The 13,586-nt window shown below is 45.7% G+C and overlaps 1 protein-coding gene across 5 annotated transcripts in view; it reads right to left on the bottom strand.

Moving 5' to 3' along the window:
* PDE4DIP (phosphodiesterase 4D interacting protein) overlaps positions 1–13,586 on the bottom strand; it is a 1,081,329-nt gene that overhangs the window by 612,223 nt on the left and 455,520 nt on the right. For all 5 annotated transcript variants that reach the window (XM_063940306.1, XM_063940302.1, XM_063940304.1 and 2 more), the window contains 2 exons: positions 10,139–10,208; positions 8,436–8,530 (listed from right to left, as the gene is read on the bottom strand). In XM_063940306.1, coding sequence (XP_063796376.1) covers positions 8,436–8,530; positions 10,139–10,208 — 165 coding nt within the window. The remainder of the gene's footprint in view (positions 1–8,435; positions 8,531–10,138; positions 10,209–13,586) is intronic.

The raw sequence follows: 13,586 nt of genomic DNA, 5'->3' as shown, positions 1-13,586 counted from the left end.
ACCTTTAAGAATGGGCTAAGTAAATTCCTAATGGATAAGGATATTTAGGGTTATGATGCGTAGTCATGCACTATAGTTATTAAAACACAAGGGCTGACATCAGCATCAGGCAAAATTAGTCCTAAAATAAAATTGCATAGTAGACCACAAATAAGTTTTTTCAACCTTAGATACTATGTGGCTATGTTACTATATGATTATTTTATATTGTGGCCATGCGCAGTACAAACTTGTATATTTCTCTGACGTCCTAGAGCAGGGGTGTCAAACACAAGGCCCGCGGGCCAAATCCGGCCCGCCAGACCTCGTCTGATGGCCCGCGGTGCCGCCGCCAGCCTTGCAGCCTCCCCTTTTTTTTTTTCAATGAATTTACTCCGTGCCTGCACGGAGTAAATTCATTTTAAAAATGGCTCAAGTTAAAAAAAAAAAAAAAAAATTTACTTACCTTCCGGGACCTGGCCCGACTTCTTCCTGCCCCGCACTGCTCCCTGGGTGTCGGACGTGACGTCATCACGTGACGTCCGCCCGACATCTCCAGGGATCAGAGGAGCGCGCGGACGCCGCGGAGAGGAGCAAGAAGAAAGAAGTAAAAGAAAGAAAGAAGTAAAAGGTAAGTAAAGTAAATGGAGGGGGCAGATGGCTGGGCACTATAAAAGGGGGCAGATGGCTGGGCACTATAAAAGGGGGCAGATGGCTGGGCACTATAAAAGGGGGCACATGGCTGAGCACTATAAAAGGGGGCAGATGGCTGGGCACTATAAAAGGGGGCAGATGGCTGGGCACTATAAAAGGGGGCAGATGGCTGGGCACTATAAAAGGGGGCAGATGGCTGGGCATTATAAAAGGGGGCACATGGCTGGGCACTATAAAAGGGGGCACATGGCTGGGCACTATAAAAGGGGGCACATGGCTGGGCACTATAAAAGGGGGCAGATGGCTGGGCACTATAAAAGGGGGCAGATGGCTGGGCACTATAAAAGGGGGCACATGGCTGGGCACTATAAAAGGGGGCACATGGCTGGGCACTATAAAAGGGGGCACATGGCTGGGCACTTTAAAAGGGGGCACATGGCTGGGCACTATAAAAGGGGGCACATGGCTGGGCACTTTAAAAGGGGGCAGATGGCTGGGCACATATTACAAAAAACAGTAATAATTGAATGCAGTGACATTAATTTATGATAATAAAGAGTGGACACATAGACCTACAGATACAACCGGCCCTTTGATGGGGACCAAACTGCTGATGCGGCCCCCGATGAATTTGAGTTTGACACCCCTGTCCTAGAGGATGCTGGGGACTCCGTAAGGATGGGGAACAGACGTGCTCCGCAGGAGACATGAGCACCAAAATGAACTTTAGATATGGGTGTGCACTGGCTCCTCCCTCTATGCCCCTCCTCCAGACCTCAGTTTGATACGGTGCCCAGAGGAGACTGGGTGCATTACAGGGAGCTCTCCTGAGTTTCCTGAAAGAAATAATTTTTGTTAGGTTTTTTAATTTCAGGGAGCCTGCTGGCAACAGGCTCCCTGCATCGAGGGACTGAGGAGAGAGAAGCAGACCTACTCAAATGCTAGGCTCTGCTTCTTAGGCTACTGGACACCATTAGCTCCAGAGGGAGTCGGAACGCAGGTCTCTCCTAGCTGTTCGTCCCGGAGCCGCGCCGCCGTCCTCCTCACAGAGCCGGAAGATAGAAGCCGGGTGAGTATAAGAAGATAGAAGACTTCAGAGGCGGCAGAAGACTTCAGATCTTCACTGAGGTAACGCTGCGCGCCATTGTTCCCACACAAAACACACACACAGCAGGCACTGTAAGGGTGCAGGGCGCAGGGGGGGCGCCCTGGGCAGCAATTTACACCTTTGGGACTGGTAAAACTAGATATATTGGCTCTATGGGCTGTATATGGGTATCCCCCGCCAGTTTTTGAATGCATTCGAGCGGGACCGAAGCCCCCCGCTGAGGGGGCGGAGCTTGATCCTCAGCACTCACCAGCGCCATTTTTCTCCACAGCACACGCTGAGAAGCTGGCTCCCCGGACTCTCCCCTGTTGAACACGGTGACAGAGGGGTTTAAAGAAGGGGGGGGGGGCACATAATTTGGCGCAATCAAGATATATATATATATATATATATATATATATAAGCGCTATCTGAGAATTTTGGTTTCCAAAAGTTATTAGCGCTGGGTGTGTGCTGGCATACTCTCTCTGTCTCTCCTAAGGGCCTTGTGGGGGAACTGTCTCCAGATTAGAGATTCCCTGTGTGTGTGGGGTGTCGGTACGCGTGTGTCGGCATGTCTGAAGCGGAAGGCTCTTCTAGGGAGGAGGTGGAGCAAATGAGCGTGGTGTCTCCGTCGGCAACGCTGACACCTGACTGGGTGGATATGTGGAATGTTTTAAATGCAAATGTGAATTTATTACACAAGAGGTTGGACAAAATAGAGTCCAGGGAATGTACATGCAGTCTAGACCGGCCTTTTACTATGTCGCAGGAGCCTTCTGGGTCTCAAAAGCGCCCACTATCCCAGGTTGTAGACACGGATACCGACACGGATTCTGTCTCCAGTGTCGACTATGATGATGCGAAGTTGCAGCCAAAATTGGCTAAAAGTATTCATTATATGATTATTGCAATAAAAGAGGTGTTGCATATCACAGAGGACCCCTCTGTCCCTGACATGAGGGTGCGCATGTATAAGGAAAAGAAACCTGAGGTAACCTTTCCCCCTTCTCATGAGCTGAACGAGTTTTTTGAAAAGGCTTGGGAATCTCCGGACAAAAAACTCCAGATTCTCAAAAGGATTCTTATGGCATATCCTTTCCCGGCTAAGGACAGGATACAGTGGGAATCCTCCCCAAGGGTGGACAAAGCGTTGACACGCTTATCCAAAAAGGTAGCGCTGCCATCTCAAGATACCGCAACCCTCAAAGATCCTGCTGATCGCAGGCAAGAGACTACCTTGAAGTCAATTTACACACATACTGGTACATTAGTCAGACCGGCGATAGCGTCGGCTTGGGTATGTAGCAGCGTGGACAGAAACCTTATCTGCTGATATAGATACGCTGGATAAGGAAACCATTTTATTGACCCTGGGTCATATTAAAGATGCTGTCCTATATATGACAGATGCTCAGAGAGACGTTGGCCTACTGGGTTCCAGAGCTAATGCTATGGCGATTTCTGCTAGACGAGCCCTATGGACCCGACAATGGACGGGTGAGGCAGACTCGTAGAGGCATTTGGAGGTTTTGCCTTACAAGGGTGAGGAATTGTTTGGGGAAGGTCTCACGGACCTGGTTTCCACAGCTACTGCAGGAAAATCAACTTTTTTGCCTTATGTTTCCTCACAGCCTAAGAAAACGCCACATTATCAGATGCAGTCCTTTCGGTCGCATAAACCCAAGAGAGTACGGGGATCTTCCTTTCTTGCCAGAGGTAAGGGCAGGGGGAAAAAGCTGCCAACTACAGCTAGTTCCCAGGAGCAGAAGTCCTCCCCGGCCTCTACAAAATCCACCGCATGACGCTGGGGCTCCACTGAGGGAGTCTGCCCCAGTGGGGGCACGTCTTCGACTTTTCAGCCACGTCTGGGTTCACTCAAAGGTGGATTCCTGGGCAATAGAAATTGTTTCCCAGGGTTACAAGCGGGAATTCGAAGAGGTGCCTCCTCGCCGGTTTTTCAAATTGGCCCTACCAGCTTCTTCCCCAGAGAGGGAGATAGTTTTAAATGCAATTCAAAAATTGTGTCTTCAACAAGTGGTGGTCAAAGTTCCCTTGCTTCAACAGGGGATGGGGTATTACTGAACCCTGTTTGTGGTTCCGAAACCGGACGGTTCGGTCAGACCCATTTTAAATTTAAAATCCTTAAACCTATACTTAAAAAGGTTCAAGTTCAAGATGGAATCGCTCAGAGCGGTCATCGCCAGCCTGGAAGGGGGGGATTATATGGTGTCCCTGGACATAAAGGATGCATACCTTCATGTCCCCATTTATCCGCCTCATCAGGCATTCCTGAGATTTGCTGTACAGGATTGTCATTACCAATTTCAGACGTTGCCATTTGGGCTTTACACAGCCACAAGGATTTTCACCAAGGTAATGGCGGAAATTATGGTGCTCCTGGGCAAGCAGGGTGTCACAATTAAACCGTACTTGGACGATCTCCTAATAAAAGCGAGATCAAGAGAGCAGATGCTGAACAGTGTATCACTTTCCCTGAAGGTGTTGCAGCAGCACGGCTGGATTCTCAATATCCCGAAGTCACAGTTGGTTCCGACGACCCGTTTGCCTTTCTTAGGCATGATTCTGGATACAGACCAGAAAAGGGTTTATCTCCCGATGGAAAAGGCCCAAGAACTCATGAATTTGGTCAGGGACCTCTTGAAGCCAAAAAGGATGTCGGTACATCACTGCACTCGAGTTCTGGGAAAGATGATGGCATCTTATAAGGCCATTCCATTCAGCAGGTTCCATGCAAGGACTTTTCAGTGGGACCTTCTGGACAAGTGGTCCGGGTCACATCTACAGATTCATCAGAAGATCAACCTGTCCCCCAGGGCCAGGGTATCTCTCCTGTGGTGGCTGCAAAGTGCTCACCTTCTGGAGGGTCGCAGGTTCGGCATTCAGGACTGGGTTCTGATAACCACGGACGCGAGCCTCCGAGGTTGGGGAGCAGTCACACAGGGAAGAAACTTCCAAGGTCTCTGGTCGAGACAGGAGGCTTGTCTTCACATCAACGTACTGGAATTAAGGGCCATATACAACGGCCTTCGTCAAGCGGAGACTTTGCTTCGCGGCCTACCGGTTCTGGTTCAGTCAGACAACATCACCGCAGTGGCTCATGTAAACCGCCAAGGTGGAACAAACAGCAGAGTGGCAATGGCAGAAGCCACCAGGATTCTTCGCTGGGCGGAAAATCATGTAAGCGCTCTGACAGCAGTCTTCATTCCGGGAGTGGACAACTGGGAAGCAGACTTCCTCAGCAGACACGACCTGCATCCAAGAGAGTGGGGACTTCATCAGGAAGTCTTCGCACAGATTGCAAGTCAGTGGGGACTGCCCCAGATAGACATGATGGCGTCCCGCCTCAACAAAAAGCTACAAAGGTATTGCGCCAGGTCAAGGGACCCTCAGGCGGTAGCAGTGGACGTCCTGGTGACACCGTGGGTGTTCCAGTCGGTCTATGTGTTTCCTCCTCTTCCTCTCACCTCCAAGATATTGAGAATCATAAGACGAAGAGGATTACAGACAATTCTCATTGTTCCAGATTGGCCTTGAAGGGCCTGGCATCCGGATCTGCAGGAAATGCTCACAGAAGATCCGTGGCCTCTTCCTCTCAGAGAGGACCTGTTACAACAGGGGCCCTGTCTGTTCCAAGACTTACCGCGGCTGCGTTTGACGGCATGGCGGTTGAACGCCGGATCCTAGCGCAAAAGGGCATTCCGGATGAGGTCATTCCTACTCTGATAAAGGCTAGGAAGGATGTGACAGCAAAACACTATCACCGTATATGGCGAAAGTATGCATCTTGGTGTGAGTCCAGGAATGCTCCTCCAGAAGAATTCCATCTGGGCCGTTTCCTTCACTTCCTACAGACTGGAGTGAATTTGGGCCTAAAATTAGGCTCCATTAAGGTTCAGATTTCGGCCCTATCCATTTTCTTTCAGAAGGAATTGGCTTCTCTTCCGGAAGTACAGACTTTTGTGAAGGGAGTGCTGCATATCCAGCCTCCTTTTGTACCTCCAGTGGCACCCTGGGACCTTAACGTGGTGTTGCGGTTCGTTAAGTCTCACTGGTTTGAGCCTCTAAAAACGGTGGTATTAAAGTATCTCACTTGAAAGTGGTCATGTTGTTGGCCTTGGCATCGGCAAGGCGAGTGTCAGGATTGGCGGCTTTATCTCACAAAAGCCCCTATCTGGTTGTGGATAGAGCGGAGTTGCGGACTCGTCCTCAATTTTTGCCTAAGGTGGTTTCATCTTTTCATATGAACCAACCTATTGTGGTGCCTGTGGCTACGCGGGACTTGGAGGATTCCGAGTCCCTTGATGTGGTCAGGGCATTGAAAATTTATGTGGCCAGAACGGCTCGGGTTAGGAAAACAGGGGCACTGTGTGTCCTGTATGCAGCCAACAAGGTTGGCGCTCCTGCTTCTAAGTAGACTATTGCTCGCTGGATCTGTAGCACGATTCAGCAGGCTCATTCTACGGCTGGATTGCCGTTACCAAATTCTGTAAAGGCCCATTCCACTAGGAAGGTGGGCTCTTCTTGGGCGGCTGCCCGAGGTGTCTCGGCATTACAGCTTTGTCGAGCGGCGACTTGGTCGGGTTCAAACACCTTTGCAAAGTTCTACAAGTTTGATACCCTGGCTGATGAGGACCTCATGTTTGCTCAATCGGTGCTGTAGAGTCATCCGCACTCTCCCGCCCGTTTTGGAGCTTTGGTATAATACCCATGGTCTTTACGGAGTCCCCAGCATCCTCTAGGACGTAAGAGAAAATAAGATTTTAAACCTACCGGTAAATCTTTTTCTCTTAGTCCGTAGAGGATGCTGGGCGCTCGTCCCAGTGCGGACTGAATTCTGCAAGACTTGTATATAGTTCTGCTTACATAAGGGTTATCTTACAGTTTTGATCAGTCTCGGGCTGATGCTGTTTTGTTTCATACTGTTGACTGGTTCGTATAACCATGTTATACGGTGTGGATGGCGTGTGCTGGTATGAGTCTTGCCCTTAGATTAACATAAATCCTTTCCTCGTACTGTCCGTCTCCTCTGGGCACAGTTTCTCTAACTGAGGTCTGGAGGAGGGGCATAGAGGGAGGAGCCAGTGCACACCCATATCTAAAGTTCTTTTTGGTGCCCATGTCTCCTGCGGTGCCTGTCTGTTCCCCATGGTCCTTTCGGAGTCCCCAGCATCCTCTACGGACTAGGAGAAAAAGATTTACCGGTAGGTTTAAAATCTTATTTTTAAAACAAATAAACGGGTGTACATAGTGTAAGATACATATGATAGGGCTGATTCTGAGTCGCACAGATCTCTCTTAACCAATTCAAATGGTGAGTTTTTGCATACAGTGCATGCTTTTATGTAAATGTATGCATCTAGTTGTATGTCTGTCCTATCTTAAGTCAGATGTAACTAGCCAGATATAACTTTCTGTGAAATACTGTAGGTCATTTTGGGGAGTGGACTGGCCAGTGACAAAGCAATCGCACATAACCACCCTGACTTATGGGAATGTATCAAAACTCTGCACGATTGTGAATCATGCGTATGGGGAAGGAAAGCCTGTAAAATATCTATTGCATCTAGCATGGTGCCGGTGCAAGTGCAGATACTAATGTGACCAGCTATGTAAAATCAATGGTCGGCCTGGGTTTCGCTTACATGCACGTAATAACCCACATTAGTTGGACAGATCCTCGCATTAGTATAAAAAAGTAAATCAGGCTAACACGACTGCCCGCAACTACAGACACTTTGTATGCAACTCAGAATTAGTGCAGACTTCTGTCATATCAGTTTAAGGACTGTTATCACCGAGAACAACGTTGACTGTATAGTGTGCAGGTGAAGCTTTTTAAACAAAACAATTCCTTTACAGCACTTTGGGGGTCATTCCGAGTTGTTCGCTCGGTATTTTTCTTTGCATCGCAGCGATTTTCCACTAACTGCGCATGCGCAATGTTCGCACTGCGACTGCGCCAAGTAAATTTGCTATGTAGTTAGGTATTTTACTCACGGCATTACGAGGTTTTTTCTTCGTTCTGGTGATCGTAGTGTGATTGACAGGAAGTGGGTGTTTCTAGGCGGAAACAGGCCCTTTTATGGGTGTGTGTGAAAAAACGCTACCGTTTCTGGGAAAAACGCGTGAGTGGCTGGAGAAACGGAGGAGTGTCTGGGCGAACGCTGGGTGTGTTTATGACGTCAAACCAGGAACGACAAGCACTGAACTGATCGCAGATGCCGAGTAAGTTTGAAGCTACTCAGAAACTGCTAAGAAGTGTCTATTCGCAATTTTGCTAATCTTTCGTTCGCAATTTTGATAAGCTAAGATTCACTCCCAGTAGGCGGCGGCTTAGCGTGTGCAAAGCTGCTAAAAGCAGCTTGCGAGCGAACAACTCGGAATGACCACCTTTATACAAATGGTACATACTGTAGAGGGTAGAATCTAATTGGCTGCAGCGCAGGCAAAAGCTATTCAAATAAATAGCATTTTCACTGCATGATAAATCAGGGGTCAATGCAAACAAACCCACTGATTCCATGTAAACTCCAGAATCAATGGGCTTTCCCCTGCACATTACCTTGTAGACTCTTCCTCGCAAATCCTGAAGAAGCCTGGAAAATTCCACCACTGTAGTTTAACGAAGGAAGCTAAACCCCGCTAATTGAATCTCCCAATGCAGCTAATTAGATTCTCCCCATAGAATTACCTGATACTCTCTCATTTTTCTCATCACAAGTCTAAGGTCTTCTTTGGCTTTAGTAAGATCACTCTTAAGCAGTTGTGTTTGTTCATTTTCCTCACCTTTAAACACATATAAATACACTTAAATACTCTTAATAGGATTTGAGTTTAATACTAAAAGGGAAACATTATTTACATATTCAGTGCTTTGACAGACTTCATTGAAAGAACAGATTTTAAGTAATCACTAAGAATTGTAATTTTTATGACATAATATTTTAAATGTTAAAAATTCATTACATAATAACAATTAAGTGACTTACAGGTTGAGTATCCCATATCCAAATATTCCAAAATACGGAATATTCCGAAATACGGAATTATTTGAGTGAGAGTGAGATAGTGAAACCTTTGTTTTCTGATGGCTCAGTGTACACAAACTTTGTTTAATACACAAAGTTATTAAAAATATTGTATTAAATGACCTTTAGGCTGTGTGTATAAGGTGTATATGAAACATAAATTAATTGTGTGAATGTACACACACTTTGTTTAATGCACAAAGTTATTAAAAATATTGGCTAAAATTACCTTCAGGCTGTGTGTATAAGGTGTATAGGAATCATAAATGCATTCTGTGTTTAGACTTGGTTCCCATAGCAATGATATCTCATTATAGTATGCAAATATTCCAAAATACGGAAAAATCCGTTATCCAAAATACGTCTGGTCCCAAGCTTTTTGGATAAGGGATACTCAACCTGTATTGAGCTAATTTTATTTACAGCAAGTTTCCTAGCAGATTATCCAATGTGTACAATTTACAAATAGTGTATTCTGGACAGCTATGGAGCTGTGTGAATGATACATACATATATCTGTATATCTCAGCGTGATACCCTACTTAGCGGTGCTGTCAAAGAGACACAATTACATATTAGTCTGGTCAGCTGAGGCCCACTTCCTCTAGTCTCAGAAGCTGCAATAGGTCCAGATCACCCTACTTCATCATTAAAATCTGCATATAAGTCAGTGAGAAGCTCACCTTACCCTGATATCTCACCCCTTCTGGGTAAGTCTCTTGTTTGAAATAACCCCTTTCTGTGTGTGTTTTAAAGCATATGTCCATGGATACCAGACTCATGGGACTTCTCAGCATTGGAAATGCGTCTTTTTTTTTTCGGGGTGAATTTTATTCCTGTGTTTTTCAAAATGCATCCTCCTAAACACGAGCCCAAGTCTGGGTTTTTTATCATCACAAATGATTTGTTGAAAAGCAAAAGGACAATTACAGTATTTAAAACCCTATCAAATGTGAACATTCACTACATATATAATGTGTAATTTGTGGGTAACAAGGGTTTTGGAGGGGGAAGTCTACAGAAGAACAAGCGTAACATAAGACAAGTTCAATTAAACTAGATGAGAATGTCATTGTGAGTTACGTAAGGTGATAGAGAATCACAAGGAGGTTATTCAGACCAGGCAAATGGTGAGTATTATTTGAGTATGAAGTTTGTTCTTCTATAGAGAAACAAAAAAAACGGACTCTCATGAAGACATCAGGTATGTCAAGTAAGTAATCTGTGATTCATTCCACACGTGATAAACACATGTGTACGGTGTATCTGTAACAAAAGCAGGACAAGGCTACCACCTCCTTCTGCTACAGCAGGATATGGACTGGCAAACAAGTGAGTACAGAGAATTGCAGTAGAAGGAACTTACCCTTTGCACGCTGATCTTCCAATTTCATGCAGATGGACATAGGGTGGATAGAGTGGTTCTGTGTAAATGCCTTAAAAACAGATATACTGTATTTTCAGTAATCTCCTCTTTAATACATATATAATTGTTTCATACATAAGGTATGACTGTTTGGTAAATGATATGTCAAAACTAAGGGGGTAATTCAGATCTGATCGCTGTGCAGTGATTTTTGCAGTCCTGCGATCAGATAGTCGCCGCATTACAGGGGGAGTGTATTTTTGCTGTGCAAGTGTGCGATCGCATGTGTAGCAGAGCTGCACAAACTGAGTTTGTGCAGTCTCTGCGCAGCCCAGGACTTACTCAGCCGCTGCGATCACTTCAGCCTGTTCGGGACCAGATTTGGCGTCAGACACCCTCCCTTCAAACGCTTGCACATGCCTGCGTTTTTCCAGACAACTCCTTGAAAAGGTCAGTTGCCACCCACAAACGACCTCTTCCAGTCAATCTCCTTGCAAATGCCCGTGCGATCGGATCCTTCACACAAACCAGTTGCTGTCCGGCGATCCCTTTTGCAGCTATCTGTTGCGCCTGCGCATTGTGGTGCATACGCATGTGCAGTTCGGATCTGATCGCCTGCTGTGCGAAAACGCACAGCTTTGATCAGATCTGAATTACCCCCTAAGATTTTCACTCAGGTGTTTGAACTCCTATGTTCCACTTGCTAATATTGTGACTTAAAAATAGGTGATAAGAAGCTTTAAAATGATCAGTCTCTATGCAGATCTAAGGATTAGCTGTTCTGTAAATAACACAATTGTTGCAAAAATATATAATAATGGTAGTCTTGATGCCTACCAAGTTCTAATGTAGGTAATAGAAGAAAAGTTATGAATAATATACATTCCGCCTTATACAGTAATTCCATCTAAAACTCCGTACACACTAGGCAATTCGTTCCAGGAGTGATATCGCCTAGTGTTTCCCCTCCTGGGATGGAATGCCTACAGTGTGCATACACACTGTGCAATATCGCTAGCGATATCGCAGAGTGATGTCATACCGCGGCCGGCCCGAACATGCAGCATCTGACGATATTGTTATAGTGAGCTGCATGTACAGACGACAGATGGTGTCTTTAATGACCCCCGGGAGTGCGCATCGGCCATCGCCAGCATCATACACACTGGGAGCGATATGGTAAAAGATATCGCTCAGGAGGGTCAAAATGAGCGATATCGCTTACAAAATCGTCTAGTGTGGACTAGTGTTAAATCTTGTCAATGTTAGTAAGATCCTAAACAAAATAAAATTGTTACACTGTAGACATACAGTAATTGCTCTAAACCAGTGGTTCTCAAACTCGGTCCTCAGGACCCCACACAGTGCATGTTTTGCAGGTAACCCAGCAGGTGCACAGGTGTATTAATTACTCACTGACACATTTAAAAGGCCCACAGGTGGAGCTAATTATGTCACGTGTGATTCTGTGAAGAGACCTGCAAAACATGCACCGTGTGGGGTCCTGAGGACCGAGTTTGAGAACCTGTGCTCTAAACTAATGCCTATCATATGATACTGCAGTTATATTATTATAATAATTGAATAGCCGATATACCCAATAACCAAATATATACTAAATGTTACTAACCACTGGTAAAAAGGGGCTCAGGGTCATTTTTTGTAAATAATATTTTTTATTATTACATTACATTATATTACGTTATAGCAACTTATTTATATGCTTAAACAGTTTTAATTAGTGAAGAGTATGACTTTATAGCATGTGCGAGTGGTTGGCAACAGTGATTATGAATTAGTTATGGTTATAGATTGTTACAGGGCCTATTAACCACAATATTTTAATATAATAGTGAAGATTTGTACAAAATAATAGGATTTTAATACCTACCGGTAAATCCTTTTCTCTTAGTCCGTAGAGGATACTGGGGATGCTTCAAGAACCATGGGGATCCGCAGGAGACATTGGCACTTTAAGACTTTAAAAGGGGTGTGAACTGGTTACTCCCTCTATGCCCCTCCTCCAGACTCCAGTTATAGGAACTATGCCCAGGGAGACGGACATTTCGAGGAAAAGGATTTATTTAATTATTAAAACTAAGGTGAGATACATACCAGCTCACACCTCAAACACACCATAAAACATGGCATTTAACAACAACGCATGCAACGGCATGACCAACATCAGCCACAGACTGACTGAACTTAACTCAACATGAGTATAACCATAACCAAACTGCAGAAACAGCCAGCACTGGGACGGGCGCCCAGCATCCTCTACGGACTAAGAGAAAAGGATTTACCGGTAGGTATTAAAATCCTATTTTCTCATACATCCTAGAGGATGCTGGGGATGCTTCAAGAACCATGGGGTTTATACCAAAGCTCTAGAATGGGCGGGAGAGTGCAGATGACTCTGCAGCACCGACTGACCAAACAAGAGGTCCTCCTCAACCAGGGTATCAAACTTGTAAAACTTTGCAAAGGTGTTTGACCCCGACCAAGTAGCAGATCGGCAAAGCTGTAATGCCGAGACTACTCGGGCAGCCGTCCAGGATGAGCCCACCTTTCTGGTAGAATGGGCTTTCACCGATTTCGGTAATGGCAATCCTGCCATAGAATGAGCCTGCTGAATCGTATTACAGATCCAGCGCGCAATAGTCTGCTTGGAATCAGGAGCCCCAATCTTGTTGGGAGCCCACAGGACAAACAGAGCCTCTGTTTTCCTAATTTGAGCCGTTCTGACGACATAGATTTTCAAAGCTCTCACCACATCGAGAGACTTCGATTCCGCCAAGGCATCAGTAGCCACTGGCACCACAATAGGTTGGTTTACGTGAAATGATGAAACCACTTTTGGCAGAAATTGCTAACGAGTTCTCAACTCCGCTCTATCAGCATGGAAGATTAAATAGGGGCTTTTGTGAGACAAAGCTGCCAATTCAGATACCCGCCTTGCGGATGCCAAGGCCAACAACATGACTACTTTCCAAGTAAGGAATTTTAACTCAACCTTACGTAAAGGTTCAAACCAATGAAATTGCAGGAACTGCAATACCGCATTAAGATCCCACGGTGCCACAGGGGGCACAAATGGAGGTTGGATGTGTAGCACGCCTTTCACGAAGGTCTGAACTTCTGGAAGGGAGGCCAATTCTTTCTGAAAGAAAATTGATAAGGCCGAAATTTGTACTTTAATGGAGCCCAACTTTAGGCCCGCATCCACACCTGCTTGCAAAAAATGGAGCAAACGCCCCAGCTAAAAATCCTCCGTAGGAGGCTTCTTGGATTCACACCAAGACACATATTTCCTCCAAATACTTTGACGTTACTTCTTTTCTAGCCTGAAGAAGTGTGGGAATGACTTCACTGGGAATACCCTTTCGGGCTAGGATTTGGCGTTCAACCGCCATGGCGTCAAACGCAGCCGTGGTAAGTCTTGATACAC

Source organism: Pseudophryne corroboree, chromosome 9 (assembly GCF_028390025.1).
Source record: "Pseudophryne corroboree isolate aPseCor3 chromosome 9, aPseCor3.hap2, whole genome shotgun sequence".
Lineage (NCBI taxonomy): Eukaryota > Metazoa > Chordata > Amphibia > Anura > Myobatrachidae > Pseudophryne > Pseudophryne corroboree.
The sequence above is the reverse complement of the archived record's forward strand: the minus strand, read 5'-3'. Positions and strand labels throughout refer to the sequence as shown.